General features: G+C 38.2%; 1 protein-coding gene across 2 annotated transcripts in view; it reads left to right on the top strand.

Moving 5' to 3' along the window:
- Positions 1-15973, top strand: part of MOSPD2 (motile sperm domain containing 2) — a 40393-nt gene extending 24420 nt beyond the window's left edge. Inside the window, exons 7-15 of one of the 2 annotated variants that reach the window (XM_024569933.3) lie at positions 374-412; positions 3516-3640; positions 6371-6547; positions 7150-7262; positions 9275-9371; positions 10243-10339; positions 10563-10692; positions 12837-12939; positions 13531-15973. In XM_024569933.3, the coding sequence (XP_024425701.2) occupies positions 374-412; positions 3516-3640; positions 6371-6547; positions 7150-7262; positions 9275-9371; positions 10243-10339; positions 10563-10692; positions 12837-12939; positions 13531-13668 (1019 nt within the window). In that variant the 3' untranslated portion in view covers positions 13669-15973. The remainder of the gene's footprint in view (positions 1-373; positions 413-3515; positions 3641-6370; positions 6548-7149; positions 7263-9274; positions 9372-10242; positions 10340-10562; positions 10693-12836; positions 12940-13530) is intronic. The other variant, XM_053917349.1, reaches the window with a different exon arrangement.
- The last annotated feature ends 658 nt before the right edge of the window (positions 15974-16631 follow it).

Here is a 16631-nt window from a genome sequence, read left to right on the forward strand (position 1 = left end):
CCTCTCTCTAAAAATAAATTAATAAAATATTTTTTTAAGTATGCAAATAATACATCTGTATACTTTGGAATGATTGGCTTCCTGGAACTTAATATTAAAGTGGAAATAATTTTTTTTCTTAAAAATTGATGATTAAAATGGTGGTGGCAACTGGGAGAACGGTTTAAAAATCTCTAGAAAATTATCGTTGAAAGCATAAGTTAGAGTTGAACTTTTTTTTAAAGTTCAGTGGACTTCAGCATAATATGACATGCCACGTCCAAAGACTCCACTTACCCACTTACATTTCATCAGTTTTTCTAGGTCAAGGTATAAGCGATACTACTTATAGTGGTACTAAGTCACAATTAATGAATTTTTTTTCAACTTTCAGCAAAAATAGTGATCTTTGATATGCCTTGGATAATGAATGGTGAGTATATTACTTATACTTTCTAAGACAAAATGTCTCATTTCCTTTTTTTCTTTGCCAATGTAGCCATATTTGTATGGTTGTTGAAAAAAGTTTATATTGTGCTTGGTGTATACTCTTAAAAGGCTAGAGCTAGAATACTCAAAGGCTGTTCCGAAGCAGAGTGGGCTACCTTTCAACCCCTGGGGACACCACTGGTCTTCCCTAAAAATAGCCTCAGGAGGTTCAACCACTCAGGCAAAACTGTAGTCAGAAGCCTCAGTTTCTCACCCACAGTCGGGGTATTTCAGAGAGCACTGGCCTTGGCTAGGTTTTCTCGTGAGCTTCAGGGGTTGAGGACGAAGGTGGGATGAACCTGAAATTTGCTTCAAATCTCTGCAGTTGCGTAGCCCTTACGACGGTTAGAATAAGCGGAACCGCGCTTCTTGAACTTCATTTGTTCCAGAAGGCTGTTCAAGAAGCAGTTTGTTTGCAAACCGGATCATTTTTTTCCCATTAGAAATACTGTATCCGCATGAAAGGGTTGTCAGGTCGAGAACTGAAGTTTTCTCTAACAACCGAGACATGTTTTCCGTGCACAACTTGGTCGAGAACTGAATTGAGATGGGAGATGTTCGAGAACTGAGGTTTGACTGTGTATTTTTTGATAAAAATTTTTAAACCACTGAAAAACACTAGTAATCAAAACACTTCTCACAAAGAAAAGCCCAGGACCAAATGGCTTTACTAGTCAATTCTACCAAACACGTGAAGAAGAAGCAACACCCATCCCTTTGTAAATTCTCCCCCCAAAAATAGAAGAGGAACAATTCCCGATTCATTTAATGAGCAAGTATATCCCTAATAACATACATCACAGGACAACTACAGACCAGTATCCCTTATGAATATATAGTTGGACCAACCCTCAATAACGTACTGACAAACTGATTCTAGCAATATAAAAAGGATTATATGCCATGACCAAGAGGGATTTATCTCAGGAATGCAAAGTTGGTTCAACATAAGAAAATCAATGTTATCCAACAGATTAATAAGCCGAAAGGGAAAAAAAAACACACGATCATCTCCACAGACAGAAAAAAGCATTTGAAAAAATTCAGTACAGTCTCATGACAAACACACTCAAGAAAGTAGGAATAGAAAGCACAAATAGTTGAAACAGTTGTGAAGTTTGAGGAACCACAGTGGTCCCCACTGGACTACTACCCTCACTTCTGACACCAGCTGTGAGTTCAGGGGGTTCCCAAAACCACTCTCACTCAGGTTTACCAGAATGACTTACAGAACTCACCGAAAGCTGTTGCACTCACAGTTACAGTATGTTACAGGGACAGGATTCAGATTAAAATTAGCCAAGGGAAGCGAAACAGTGGAATCCCAGTAAGTACCAAATGAGGAGCAAGTTCATTGTCCGGCATCAGTATGCGGCAGCACCCATCGAGTATTGCCAACCAGGGAAGATCCCCCAAGCCACAGTGTTCACAGTTTTTGTTGGGTTTCATTACATAGGCCACGCTGATTTACCACAATATCTAGCTCAGTCTCCAGTCTCTCTACAGTTCTGCTGATACGGGTGTGACGCAAAGTCCCCACCCTAAGTTGCATTGTTGCGGTGTGACCCAAGGTCGCCAGACAGAGACACTCCCGACAGGCATGAAGATTATCTCCCAGCAGCAGAAGACAAAGGCCAGACATTTCCTGGAAAAAGGTTAATTCTTCACTACACAGAAGACAACTACCTCAGCCTGATAAAAGGCATCTTTGTGAAACCTGCATTTATGAATTCCCACAGCTAACATGGAGTAATGCTGGCCATATTTGCAGGCGCCGTAACCTTCTGCATGCAAAATTTTAAGGAATACAAACACAAACAAACTTAGAAGTAATCAACGAGTTCAGCAAGGTGGCAAAAAGTCACTACAAAAAATCAATTGTATTTCTATATACTTGCAAACAATAATCCAAAAGTGCAATTAAGACAACCATTCAATCTATAATAGTATCACAAAGAATGAAATACTTAAAGATAAAATTAGTAAAAGGAGTTCAAGACTTACACACTGAAAACTACAAAACACCATTGAAGAATATTCAAGATTTAGGTAAACAGGCACCTCTTATTCAGATATTGGAAGACCTAATATTTTTAAGATGACAGTACTTTCTGAATTGATCTATATATGTAGTGCAGCCCCTGTCAGAGTCCCAGCTGACTTTTTTTTTTTAACAGAAATTGACAAGCTTGTCCTTAAATTGATACAGAAATGCAAGGGACCCAGAGTATTAAAAATAATCTTGAAAAAGAACAGTGAAATTGGAGGACTCACACTCTTGATTTCAAAACTCACTACGACGCTATAGTACTTATGACATTGTGGTATGCACATAAGGATATATCTATAAATAAAATAGAATTGAAAGTCCAGAAAGACACTCTGACATATATGGTTAATTGATTTTTGACAGTGGTGCCAAGACAATTCAGTGGAGGGAACAATGGTCTTTTTAATAATACTGGAACAACTGAGCATTTCCATTCAAAAGAATGCAGTTGGACCTCCCATCATATACAAAACTTAAATATAGGAGTTAAAACTATAAAACCCTTACAATAAACCATAGGAATAAATCTTTATGACCTTAGTTTAGGCAGTGGTTTCTTACATATGACACCAAAAAAACCACAAGTGACAAAAGAAAAAAAAATAGATACATTTTGGGCTTCATTAAAACTTGTGCTCCAAAGAATACCACGAAGAAGGTGAAAACACAGCTCTCGGAATGAAATAAAACCTTTACAGTTCATATATTTGATAAGGGACTTGTGTTTGCAATACATACATAACTTTTATAATGCAACAATAAAAAGACAAATGACCCCATTAAAAAGGACGAAAGATTTGAATAGACACTTTGCCAAAGACGATATGCAAATGGCAGCGAACACATGACAAGATGCTCAACATGAGTCATTAAAGAAATTCAAGTCAAAGCCATATTAACACATTTTAGCCCAAACTGAAGACCTGGGTTAGTACCAACAGTAAATTAATTGAGAAAGGATGAAAAGAATGTAATAAAGTGACTGTTTTTTCTTCAGCTGCTTTCAAAATTGTGAAATCCTGGCTTGGCCCAGAAGCAGTGAGTTTGTTGAAGTTTACAAGTAAAAATGAAGTCCAAGAGCATGTCAGTGTAGAATACCTGCCTCCCCACATGGGTGGAACTGTAAGTATAGCACTTAAAACTTCTTTCTAAAATGAGACTGGGCCATGGCACGTTAGGCTGTATTCTTTCCTCAGAGAAAAAGGGAAAGCAATGTCAGAACATCCAAAGAAAGACCACAGAGTCCCCAAAATAGCAAGCAGTGTTACACTTTTCAAGTTTTCAAGTTGTTAGATTGCTATTTTTGAATGGTTCTAACCTGAAAAGTGTTCAGTTAAAAAAAAAGTATTCAGTAAAAAAAGTATTCAGTAAATCTACTGCTATCCCAACCACCCTGTTCCCCTCTTCTTCTATTTATTTCCAGGGATTTCTATTGCCTATATAAGCAACTGTAGAAAATATGTAATATTGTATAAGCAGATACAGTGTCTATGTAATTGTTCCTTGTACCCATCTCTTTTTTAACAAGTAGTATGTTTAAATACTGTTGTGTATCCTGCTTTTTGCTTTACAACATCTCCCGCGGATCTTTCCAAATCAATGTGCAGCAAGCGGTCTTCACTCCTGGCTGCATAGTATCCAGTGTCTACACATGAACCATAGATTATTTAATTAATAACCGTTAGATATTTAGTTTCCTTTTGATGTGTCTTTAGTTTGCTTCCAATTGTTTACTATTGGACAATCTTTTTTTCATTTCAAAGAGAATACATACTATCAACAGTTTTAGAAATGATTTTACTACTTACAAATAAGAGACCAGGAATAAGGAGGTATGTGTCACTAAATTCTTAATACTGTGTAAGAGTGAAACATACTGTGATAATGACTTTATTTATAAATTGTGAAACCTATAGAATTGTTATGCCTTGGGTTAGCTTGCTTGATCATATTTTTATTTGATTTTTATAATCTACCTTGTTTATTGCCTTCCTGGCAAAATTGTATCCAACCAGAACCATGCAGATAGCGAGATGAAAAGCTGGTATGTCCTTTGTTATCTTTGATTTTTTTAAAAAACTTGAACTACTGTTTTTAATTTGAAGTGTGCTGCTTTCCTATTCTGAAACTTTATATTTCATATTTTAACCTAGAAAAACTAGTGTATGCTTCATATCAGGTACTACCCTTAGTTCAAACGGTGATTTGATTGTTTTGTCATTTTTATAGTTTTCCCATAGAATTGTTATATCTTAACATTGATAGCACTTAGTAAAATTTATATTTACTTTTAGAGGTATAAAAGGTTATTTTGTTCCTTTCTCTGATATAAGTGGTATATTTCTTCAGGATTGTAGTAAAAATTGTAGTTAGGACTAGTATTTTTTCACTTTTTTTTTCTTTTTAGAAAGTAATAGTTACACACGATTTTTTAAAAACAGCAAACAATACCGAAGACTGAAAAGTGTAACAGTGCAGTGAAAAGCACATCTCCCTCCCTCCCCAGGTACCGCCCACTATTGCCCAGTTCTCGCTCCTTCTGGAGACACTGTTCCATTGTACTGTTTTACACAGTGGTCACATATCATATATATTCTGCTGTGTTTTTTTACAGCATTTATTTTTAGCTAATACCCTATTGATTCACAGAGATCAGCCTGATTCATTAAGCCTTGCAGGACATGCCATTGCGTAGATATAACGTATTTAATCAATTCTCTTTTGAAGGTACATTACTTATTTTCTGATCTCTTGCCATTACTAATAGTGCTGCAGTAATTATCCTTGTAAATAACTCTTGGTACACGGGTGCACGGGTGTATGTCTAGAAATAAAATCATTAGGTCAGTGGGTAGAGTGTTTAATTTTCATAACTTGCCAATTTCCCTCTTAAAGAGATTGTGTCCATTTACCAATAGCATGTGAAAATGCTGGAACCACATTCTTGCCAACACCGTGTATTCTCATGTTTGACAGTCTCAGGTGGAAAATATTTCATTATAGTGTTGATTTGCATTTCTTTTATTGTGAGTGATGCTGAGCATGTTTTAATGATTTAAAAGGCAGTCTTCATTGTTTCAATGAACTGTATCATTCCTATATTCCTTGTTCTGTTGTGTTATTCTTTCTTGTTGATTTGTATATATTAACAAAAGCTGTCTTTTGTTTCTGATATGTGTGGTGCATATTTTCCCAATTTATGGCCTTTTTAGAAAAATGCGCCCAACTTTTATCAATATTTGCATGCCTTCTAGGTTTTATGCTATGCTTAGGAAGGCTATCCCTGCTTAGGTTTTTTTCTTTTTTAATTTTTTAAAAAGATTTTATTTATTTTTAGAGAGGGGAAGGGAGGAAGAAGGAGAGGGAGAGACCATCAATGTGTGGTTGTCTCTCACGTGCCCCCCACTGAGGACCTGGCCCACAACCCAGGCATGTGCCCTGACTGAGAATCGAACTGGCAACCCTTTGGTTCACAGGCTGACATTCAATACCTTGAGCCACACCAGCCAGGGCAGGTTGTATTTTTCTTTTTTAACCCTCCTGTGTGTTGTTCTGGAGCTTATATAGTTTTAAAAAATAAATACACACACTTGCAGGCACACTTAAAGCTTTCATCCATCTGAAATTCTTTTTGGTGTAAAGAGTGAGCTAAAGATCCAGCTTGGTGGTTTTTACAGACGGCTGGCCAATTGTCCCACACCACTGATTACTTTTTCCCTTTTGGTTTGCTTTAAGTCTCACTGTCTAATTCAGTCTGTTTCCTTGGCCAAAGGAATGGATTTCAGTTTTACTGAGACAATTCCTTTTCTGCCCACCCTTTAGCAGGCTGATCCTAAATGCTTTTCTTCCCAGGATCCTTTCAAGTATAGCTATCCACCACTAGTAGATGATGACTTTCAGACGCCATTGTGTGAAAATGGGCCTATTGCCAGTGAGGATGAAGCTTCGAGTAAGGAAGATTTAGAAAGTGATGGCAAAGAGACCTTGGAAACAATCTCCAATGAAGAACAAACAGCTCTTCTGAAAAAGGTAATTTTAAGAATAAAATGAATTTGAGTCAAAAACTGTAGCCTAGCCCCAATTCTAATAGCTTGCTATGTGATTTGGGGTAATTCACTTACTTTCTGTCCTTCTGCATCTTTGTATGTAAAAAGAAAGAGGGATCGGACAGGCTGATTCCATAGTTTTGTATAAAAATTGGCAAAATGCACCTGGAAGGAATTGGTTTTTTCTAAAATATTTCTATGTATTTAAAATAAAAGTCATTAAAACTTTACCTTGATCTGCTTCCTCTCTCTGTTTCATATTTTAAAAAGCACTTAGTTGTCATGTTGTAATCCGGGCCTTGACAGATAAATACATTGTAATTTAGAACAAATTGAAAGACTCTTAAAGGAAGGAAGGACCATGTTATATTTTCCACAGTGATATTAATAGTAGACACTCAATTATGTTGATGTAATGTTAATATATATTAAATATATAATTGAGATATAATAAAGCTATATTAAAGGTTATAATCTGGGTGGAATCAGTATAATGTTTACTTTTGTCCTAGTAACTTGCCCAACTCTCAAGTATGAAACTAAATTTCTTTATCTTTTCTTTCTTCGTAATTTTTTTACCTTTAGATAAACCTAAGTGAACCTACTTCCAAAGCAGAAGAAAATGAAAAAGTTGATTCCAAGATAAAAGCTTTCAAGAAACCATTGAGTGTGTTTAAAGGGCCCTTATTACATATCAGGTATTAGTGGGAGATTTTATTAGCTATGCTTTCCTTACGTATTTTGATCATCTTGAGGGAACTGCAAAGTAAGAAAACTTCTATACTGTTTTTGAAACTGGGGAAATACAAAATTAAGGGTTATCTGAAGACTCCCCTTGGTTTCCAGACATCGTGGATATTTTTAGCTCCCCTTTTGTTATTTATCCCATCGACTGTGTTTAAAAGGCCCTTATACCATATCAGGTAATAAGAGTGAATATTCACATATTAACAGTTCATGTGGATGGCACGTATGTTTCTCAGTTTACTGATACTGGTAGACTTGCACAAGTTCAAAGATGCCAGAAACAACATTGAAATGTAGGTATTTATCAAGTTAAAAGCTGACGCTGGACCAGAAAAATAGGGTTTTTTCCTGAGGCCAAATTTCGGCCCGTCTCTATTTTTGTTTCGAGGTTATACAATTCAAAAGATGTAGGATTGTTTCTTTGTCATGACGTAAAGAGCTCTTTCTCACTAATGATGCTTTCGGTTGGTAAATCTATCTAGCCTTATATTAATATTGCTCTACCATCTTTCTTTAAGGATGACCTGCTATATGTCATTTCCTATGCCTGTACTTGAAACCTTCAGTATAACTGTTTTAGGCATGTCTGTTATGAATGATACGGCCAAAGTTTTACTCTAATTGACAAGATTAGTGTGTCACAGCATGTTTTGATTACTGTTATATTTGGTTTTGGGGTGTGTGTGTGTGTGTGTGTGTGTGTGTGTGTGTATGGGGGGGGAGAAACAAATGCACCTGCGTGTTCTGTTTTCCATGGTTCTTCTTTGCCATTTTCCCTCTTTGGAATTTGTTTCCCATTTTCCCCTCAACTGGTTTGGAAGTTACACCTCTGTTTTTTCACCAGAGGCCTGTCAAAAATGTAGATCCCGGTTTATATAAATATCAAGGTATGGCCAGAAGAGCTTGGTAGGGAGAAAGCCAAGGTAGAGCCTGGGGCCTCTGCCGCAGGAAAGTCGCAGCACTTCTACACACGCCCGAGGACCCCGCCTAGGTCTGCCTCCCCGGAGCTTCTCACAGTTACCATGCTGGTTACTGAGAGCGGTTCTGAGATCCAAAACCGCCCTGTCGTTTCCGTGGCATATTTCGCATTGAGTCTGAAAAGAAAACCAGCAACCCTGTTCATTTACCGACTTGTCCAAAGCTGGGCAAAACCCCTATGGGAAAGCACTTCCTTAAAAATGTGCGTTCTCTAGATGAATAAACATCTCTGATAGGAGCCCACTGCAGAGCTATATGATGAATTCACCCTTTTATCTGAACAAAAACACTCTCCATTGTTTGCAGGCACCTGATACAATTTGGCCAACGTTTAACTAAACTAAACAAACTTCTCTGAAGTCTTTTTGTTTTCATATTAGTTCAGGGCATTACATGGTCAAGAGTAGTAAAATTTGCATTTTGAGACTCTGATTTTACTGTTTGACAAGTTCTTCCTGCACTTCTCACCCCAGATTTTCTTATTTATTTTTCTTCTTCCCTATTACAAAGAAAAAGCCTTATTAGTAAGAAATGGTTCTGTTACTTGAATACATCTCTAATGATCTTCCTTTTTAAATTATGCTCTTCTCTGTTGGTGTATAAAACTATGTTAGATGAAGCCGAAGCAGCAATTCTATCCTTGCTTTGATTGTTATCTATAACCTTCTAAAGAGTTAAAGTAAATGCGCCTTAAGTTGCAGCTAATTGTGGGACTAAGGCATAATCTTCCTAGTTGTCCTTCTCTCTGTTCCTTCTTATTTTGCTTTTGATCTTGGGAAAAACATAGGACTTTTTAAATACCATCCATTGAATCAATACGATTAAAATACAAAATATATTAATTATTTTGTAATCTTGTCTTTTTTGATAAAATTTCTTCATACGAATGTGAATAAAATATTAACTAAATGTTTTTCTTCAAGGTAGATTAGGATTGTCATTACTCTGAGTAATACAAATGCCTTATGTTTTTGTCATCACTTAGCCCAGCGGAAGAACTGTATTTTGGAAGTATAGAATCTGGAGAGAAGAAAACTTTAATAGTGTTGACAAATGTAACTAAAAACGTAGTGGCATTTAAGGTAAATTTCTGAGAAATGGGATACATTATGTGTGAAATTTGACATGGGAAGTGATTTTAGACATTTTAATTGAAAGGTTGATCATTTCAAACTTGGGCAATGGTTTCATTTATAATCTTTTTAGGCATATTATATTGCCTTCTAATTCTAACCATGTAGCATAGCTTATCTGAAATTTTTCCGGGGATCTATATTTTAATATTTTATTTGCAGTAATAGGCTAATGCATAAATTAATCCCAGGGTTTAACAGTTGTTGTAAATAAAAAACACAAGGAAAATCATTCTTCATTATATGAATAATTCTTAATAACGGTGAAAAATAAAACTATAAAATTGAATGTGCATTTTCTTCCCAGTGTAGCATATTCAGGAGTACTAGTTTATACTGGATACTGACCTGATACTGAGCATCACTTGTAACAAGACTGAGTCCGCCACCACCCATATTGTAGGCATTGCTTCCTTAAATCATCCATTGAATTTAAATTTAACCACTAGGATGTCTGGGTGGCGTTTGATTATCTGCTGTTTTTTTTAATTTCTGTACAGTATTGTAACATGTACAGTTTTTTGAATTTGTGTTATGAAGTTCAGGTGATTAGCCAATGATATTTAACAGATAGAGTAATTATTTTATTTAAAATGAAGGCTAAGTGACAATTGGACTTGAAAGATGAGTAAATATTTTTTAATTAGCTTGAGATGCTTTTTTCCTAGTGGTGGGGAAAGATACATTCTATGCATAATCACCAAAGCTTATATTGTAAATTTTGGTGGTTATTAACTGCTGATTTTGTTAAAAGCCCTTTTTAAGCCATTTCCCCCGAAAAGCATCAAGATTATCATGTGACGCCTGTGTTTATACACAGGTGCGAACAACTGCTCCAGAAAAATACAGAGTCAAGCCTAGCAACAGCAGCTGTGACCCTGGTGCATCGGTGGATATCGCTGTCTCCCCCCACGGGGGTAAGTCGTCACGTGATAGCCGCTGCACTGTAAGCATCTATTTTCCCACGTGTAACAGGAGATAGGCAAATGGTCTCTAAAGTTCTTCCCACCATTAGAACTTTTTTGCAGGTAGTTCCATATCCTTATCTGTAATTTTTTTCTAGAATAATGCCTTAAGCCACATGTGTAATCCGTTGTAAAGATTCCTGTTTACATAATAAGCTGCCCTTTCGGAATGCAGGTTTAACCGTCTCTGCCCAAGACCGGTTTCTGATCATGGCTGCGGAGATGGAGCAGTCGTCTGGCACGGGCCCGGCGGAATTGACTCAGTTCTGGAAAGAAGTCCCCAGAAGCAAAGTGATGGAGCACAGGTATGGTGCCTACTCACAGGCATTCCAATGTGGTGGAAGAGTCAGAGAGAGAAATGTGCCTACATGGGCTAGGCAGGCATAGCTTCCTTCTAGAGTTTGGCAGACACCGAGGCATGTAGTGAGGGCCACGTTCTGCGAGGCTGTGGGAGTGAGTTTCATTCTCCCCGGGAATGAGGCCTGGAGCTTCTCGAGGTGGTTGCTGACAGCAGACATTGGCTTTCAGGCCAGTGCAAGAATCTGGATGTGTCACAACAGAGATCTTGTCTGATAACTACAGTACCGTCATGGGTGGGAAGAGTATGACCCAGCAGCCCATCAAGGGCCCTGTGGGTAGGGACTGAATGAGCAGTGATCTTTTTAACTCTTCTCAAAATTGGGTAGGCACCTTGTGAAAGTGGAGGTGAAAAGAGCCTTGTAATTTCATCTTGCTAAGGAAGTCCCTAAACGCTAGGGACTTCACCATATTCCTTCATGTCCTCCTTTCAATTTGGTCTTTCCATAGACACCGGTGTGACAATTGTTTGGGATGAGAGCTCTCTAAAAACGTTTTTCAAACACAGAAGATTTTCCAATTCAAAGGATCTTATCACCTGGCTATTGATGCTCCTATGTTAATCTCAATAGCAACTCACACCAATAAGCCTGTTTATGGCTTAAACATGGATGCAAGAGGTATCCCAAAAGAGGGATGGACAAATGCAGTCCTCACAATATCAGCGTTCACTCCCAGGGGTAGCATGAGAAAGCTGACTTTCATGGTCTCGGGCCATATAAAAACGGTCTAGTGCGAACATGTCTCCGGTTGCCCACAAGAAAGCGAGGTTCCTCAAGTCACAGACCCGCTAATCCGCACCAGGCGGCTCTTACTGGAGTGGGCCTTTTCCAGCACTTAGAAGACAAGGAAGGGTGAAGCAACAAAGGCCCCTTATGGAGTGGGACCGCTGACGCCAAACTCCCTTGGGAGCTGGCACAGGCAGACAAAAAGAAGCTGCTTGTCACTTTATGTCTTGGATCTCCAAGCCGTTCAGCTGGCTGCCACAGGCGTGTATCTCTGCGGAGAAAATATTCTTACTGGTCCCAAAGCCAAGCTCTCCAGACAGAGAACTAGACAGAAGGAACACCTCCTTATGCCTATGGTTCTTCTCCTTCTGACAAATGAAAAGAAAACGGTGACCATCTCTGGCAGGAAAACGTATCAGTAAGGAACAGGAGCACTCAACAAAAATCCCTGCCGAAATCACTAGACCCCAGGAACTAGTTCGCACAAATATTTCTCCTCCTAATGTAAATTTCAAAGGAGGGCACAAGAACCTTCCCCTCTCGGGCTGGCACTAGAGTGACATCTGGGAGAGCTGACTTGGGTGAGAATTCTTACCCCTTCACCAGCTTCTGCCGGTTTTCTAGGGTCCAGCCTGCAGGCTCCCAAGCGAGTGTGGCATCTGAGCAGGTCCCATAGTCGGTCACCAAACTGGAGGGAAGGGAACATAATTTTGCTTTACCCTTCGACGTTCTTGGCTGAGCCACCTCCCCGCCAGTCAAAGACAGACAACAGGAGAGAAACAGAAGTGTAATAGCATGAATATCCTCCTGTCTGCATGGGAGGGGCCAAAAACCAGTAAAACTCCCCCAAATGCCCCAAGCTCCCACCTTCAATATCATCTCCAGCTAACGATAAACAGATGTTGGGGTGAAGGAGTCAGTTATGGGGGGTTATCAAGGAAAGCATAGTAAACAAGTAATGCTGTTAGGTAGATCTGGGTCAGTGCTTTCTCTGTTGATAAGAATTTCTAAAAATTTAGTCCTCCTTCTGATACAGAGAGGGAGACACCCTTAAAAATAGAGATTTCCCTTATAAGTGTAACTCTGTCTTACAAAAGGGGAACTTCTCGGTTTTCAGAGCTTTTCCAGTGTCTGCTGTTTCTTTATTAAAAAACAGCTCAAAACATTTTGGGGCAATAAATTTTGTCCGCTTCAAAGATAAAAATACACACTGAGCTGCCACCTTAGCTGAATCTGAGGACAGGAATGAGTATTTTCACCTTTGTTACATATACTTCTTGTGGGGGGAGGGGTTCCATTCTATATTTTACTTTTATTTTTAAAAATAAAAAATTTTAAGTTACGTTTCCTTTGGATTGTCATAGGTTAAGATGCCACATTGTTGAGAGCAGTAAACCAAACACGCTCACATTAAAAGACGGTGCTTTTAACGTGTCAGATAAAACCAGCGAAGATATGTGGCTACAAGTAAGTGCTCATTCTTCCTAATACAGTGTTGTTGCTAATTAACATTAGAAATCCATCTTTCCCACTGATGTAAGGACAACCTTTGGCATAGACACGACAGAAATGCTCTCTTCTTTGTGAAGGGAAGCCAAATCAGAAATGGTAAGCTGTGAGCTACTTTGGGAGATCTACCATTTTTAAAACTCTGGCCATTTTAATTTGAACTAGGAACCATGTTGCAAAGCGCATGGTGCTTTGGGGAGGAATCAAAGAATTCAACCTCGTGGAAAAGCTACCATGTAGTGCATTTAAATTCAAAAAAGGCACAGGGTGGAAGGCTCTCCTTTCAGTAGCTGGTTTTGATATTTCTAGGAAGTGATTGCTTTGCTCCTTTCTCAACTAAAAATTAGATCTTTTCAAAATGAGACTCGGCAGATGCACATCTGTTTGCCAAACGAATCTAATTCCTCATTGCATTTCCAGCTCCCAGCCTTCAGAGTAGATGGACCTCATCCTGTAAAATGTGTGGGTTTCTATATTCCTGTTTGTTATTCACATGATTAATGTACAGTTGATTGATAAAAATCTTTCATCCTTTTTTCCCCTGTTTAGCTCAATCGTTTACTAGAAAGCAATAGGAAGCTTGAAGACCAAGTTCAGCATTGTATCTGGTTCCAGCAGCTGCTGCTTTCCTTAACAGTGCTCTTGCTTGCTTTTGTCGTCTCTCTCTTCTATTTGTCATACAGTTAAAGTGGTGGTGCTCGGTAGGGAACGTGGCTGTTTCATCCATTAGCTGGAAAAACGGAGGCCCAGCCCTTCACCATGCTACTAACAGTGTCACATACCTGCGCTTCCTAAAGGGAAACGTGCGACAATTGAGAGGGGAACAGATACACGTCTTGAAAATAAACTGTTAAAATAAAGAAACACTGAAGAAATTGATAAGAGTATATAGCTAGTTAGTAAAACAATGTATAAATGCATAGTTTAGATATAACTTATTTTTTCCTTTTGATTTGAATACTTTCAAAGCTTAAGTTTTATCATGTAAATATATTAGCAGAACTGAAAAGTATAACATGCTTTGTTGCAGCCAAAAAAAACAATGTAATCTGCTTTTTTATGACATGATTATTAGAGCTGAGCCAACTTATTAGCTTTTCTATACTGTGTATATAGAACATGTATATTGGGGGGAAACATGCAGAGTAATTTCTGTAATCATGACTTTGTAATTTTGAAAATTACTTCCAGATGCTAGTCAATAACCTTTTGGAATGTAAAACTGTTTAATGCCAAACAACCTTTTGCCTTTGTTTCTTACATGTCTTCCTTAACAGCCTGCCTTTTAACCTTGGACTTTTCTACGAACACTCGTGTAGGTAGAATTTGGAAGACGAAGTTTGGTTGGTTTCTTTGTTACTCTTTCATACTGCTCACTGTGTCTGGCTCCTGACCTGTTCACTTCACTTATTTAAAGGCCTGATCGCCCTCTATTGCACTACTATCTTCACCCTCTTTTCTGAAATGAAAGGAGTTAGATAAAAATTTTTGAAAAGTTAGTGTTTGAGATTCATAGCAGTATAATTCTTTTCCATTTCCGTTCCTTATTAAAGTCAGCCATGAAAAGGGAACTTGACAAAAGACTGGAGTATCTATGAGGATGGGAAAAAAGGAAAAATCAAAACTCAAGTGTCAGCTCTCCCTTTAAGAGTGAAAAACAACTCGTGATCAATTGTAAAACCTTCAGACCAGGGCTAAGAGACTGGCCCGATGCGCTGCCTTTTTCCCGGTAATACCCAGGATGGTTCCCGGATTCCTGAACAGAAACACCTTGCCAGGAGCAGAGGCTACTGAATTAGTTTGTTCTCATTAACATGACCAGTTTCGGTCCACGTGGGTTCACACGTAAAACCTACTTCATATGAAAGGGAAAATAGTCTGCCTGTAAAATGAATTTTGTGTTTTGATTGAGCCGTGTTTGGAGATTTTATTTTTATTTCGAAGTGTAGTGCGTGGCTTCCATCTGGAGAAGTTGATGATTCCAAAACTGAGTTATGAAGAACCATATAATAGAGGCCCTTCAAAACCTTAAAAGGACACTGGTCTGATACTCTGTCTTAATTTGGGTTTTTCTGTTTCAGTTTGCCAACTCCAGACGGGGAAGTGACTGCAGTCCACCCTAAGTACTGTCCATAGTACCCCCTGTGTTTGCGCACAGCGGCTGTCCCTTACGGGTTAGATTCCTGGCTGGAATATGATCTAATCCCAAAATGTATGCCTTTCGTTCCTCGGCCAATAAATGAGGAAATAATTAGTCAAAATTGGAAATGCATTGTCCTAACAGTGTCCCTTTAATGTTTCATATAAAAATTACATTGACTTACTAACACATTCTTCCCTAACGTCTGGTCAGTTGAACTGAATAATACATCTTATTAACATTTGTGTGTCTGTTAAATGTGACTAAGCAAAATTACAGAAAATTTACTATAAAATCAAAGCCATCTAAACTTTTGTACTTGTATTGATAATCACTATATTTCCATTTGATTTTATTCTGTCTTCCTTTTATTTCCATTTGTATGATTATGTTTGGTACTCTATTTTATTTTGAATCAAGTCATTACGTTTTTATGACCAAATGACCAAGAGCCAACATATAGATTTAGATTGTTTTCACTTGAGGATGGAAACTAATAGATTTTGCATGAACACATTAATGAGATATCACTAGTTTGATCTGCGAGTAGCCGAAAAATGCAATTGCTGGTAAATCTAGCCTCAAATTTCATAATATAGCATAACTTTTTATATCTTGCCATTAATTTTGACTGGGTTTAATAGCACTTTATTGTACTACTGCAAAAAATATATTCCTAGAATTGTCGTCAGTGTAATTTCTCTAATGTTCTGGTGCTTTTCATATATTTTCAGTATTTTTATTACTATATTGGTATTTTCTTTGTATAAATTGATCAAAAGAACATGTTTTCTATTTTAATATGTTTTAGAAAAATAATTGCATTTATGAAATAAATATCATCAGGAAAAATCTCTGGTCTCTCATTGATAAAGCATCTTAAAACCAATGTTTAGGCTCACTCTGACCTTTTAAAGATAACATTAATTTCTTTTAGACCTGCTTTGCATTTTTATAAGGACAGCTCCGTAAGCTTCCAAAGATGTGATTATGTTCGCTTGCGGGTGACCTGTCCTTAGTGTGTCCCTTTGCCCGGCCCAGGTCAGGGCCTGGCTGCTGTTCACTGAAGCTCCGCTTTCCTCAGACTTAGCACTGGACTGGCGGGGCTGGGGGCTCCATGGGGAAGGAGGGAGGCCCAAAGGGTAGCTATTGCTCCTTAGAAACAAATAGGACATGTTTGTCTTCTAAACAGAAGAAGTAGAGATACAAAACCGTCAGAGAAAATAAAAATGGAGCTACGAAGACAAGGGTGACCTAACATGAGGCACCACATCTACTGTGGTGGGTGCGGTCTCCTTTCCTAAAAGATAATTTTCAAGGACACAGAACAGCTGTGGGTACTGTTCCAACTAGGAAAGCTCCAGTTACTTTCGCACAATTGGCAGCTCTTTCTCCTCTTGATGTTCACCAGCAGCTCGGGGTGTACTGAGGTCACAACACCATGGGACCCCAGAGGCATAGGGCTGCCTTCCCTCCCTGGCCCAAGAAGACAGAAAGGAAATTCTCCCAT

The sequence above is a fragment of the Desmodus rotundus genome, chromosome X (assembly GCF_022682495.2).
Source record: "Desmodus rotundus isolate HL8 chromosome X, HLdesRot8A.1, whole genome shotgun sequence".
In the NCBI taxonomy this organism is placed as follows: Eukaryota; Metazoa; Chordata; class Mammalia; order Chiroptera; family Phyllostomidae; genus Desmodus; species Desmodus rotundus.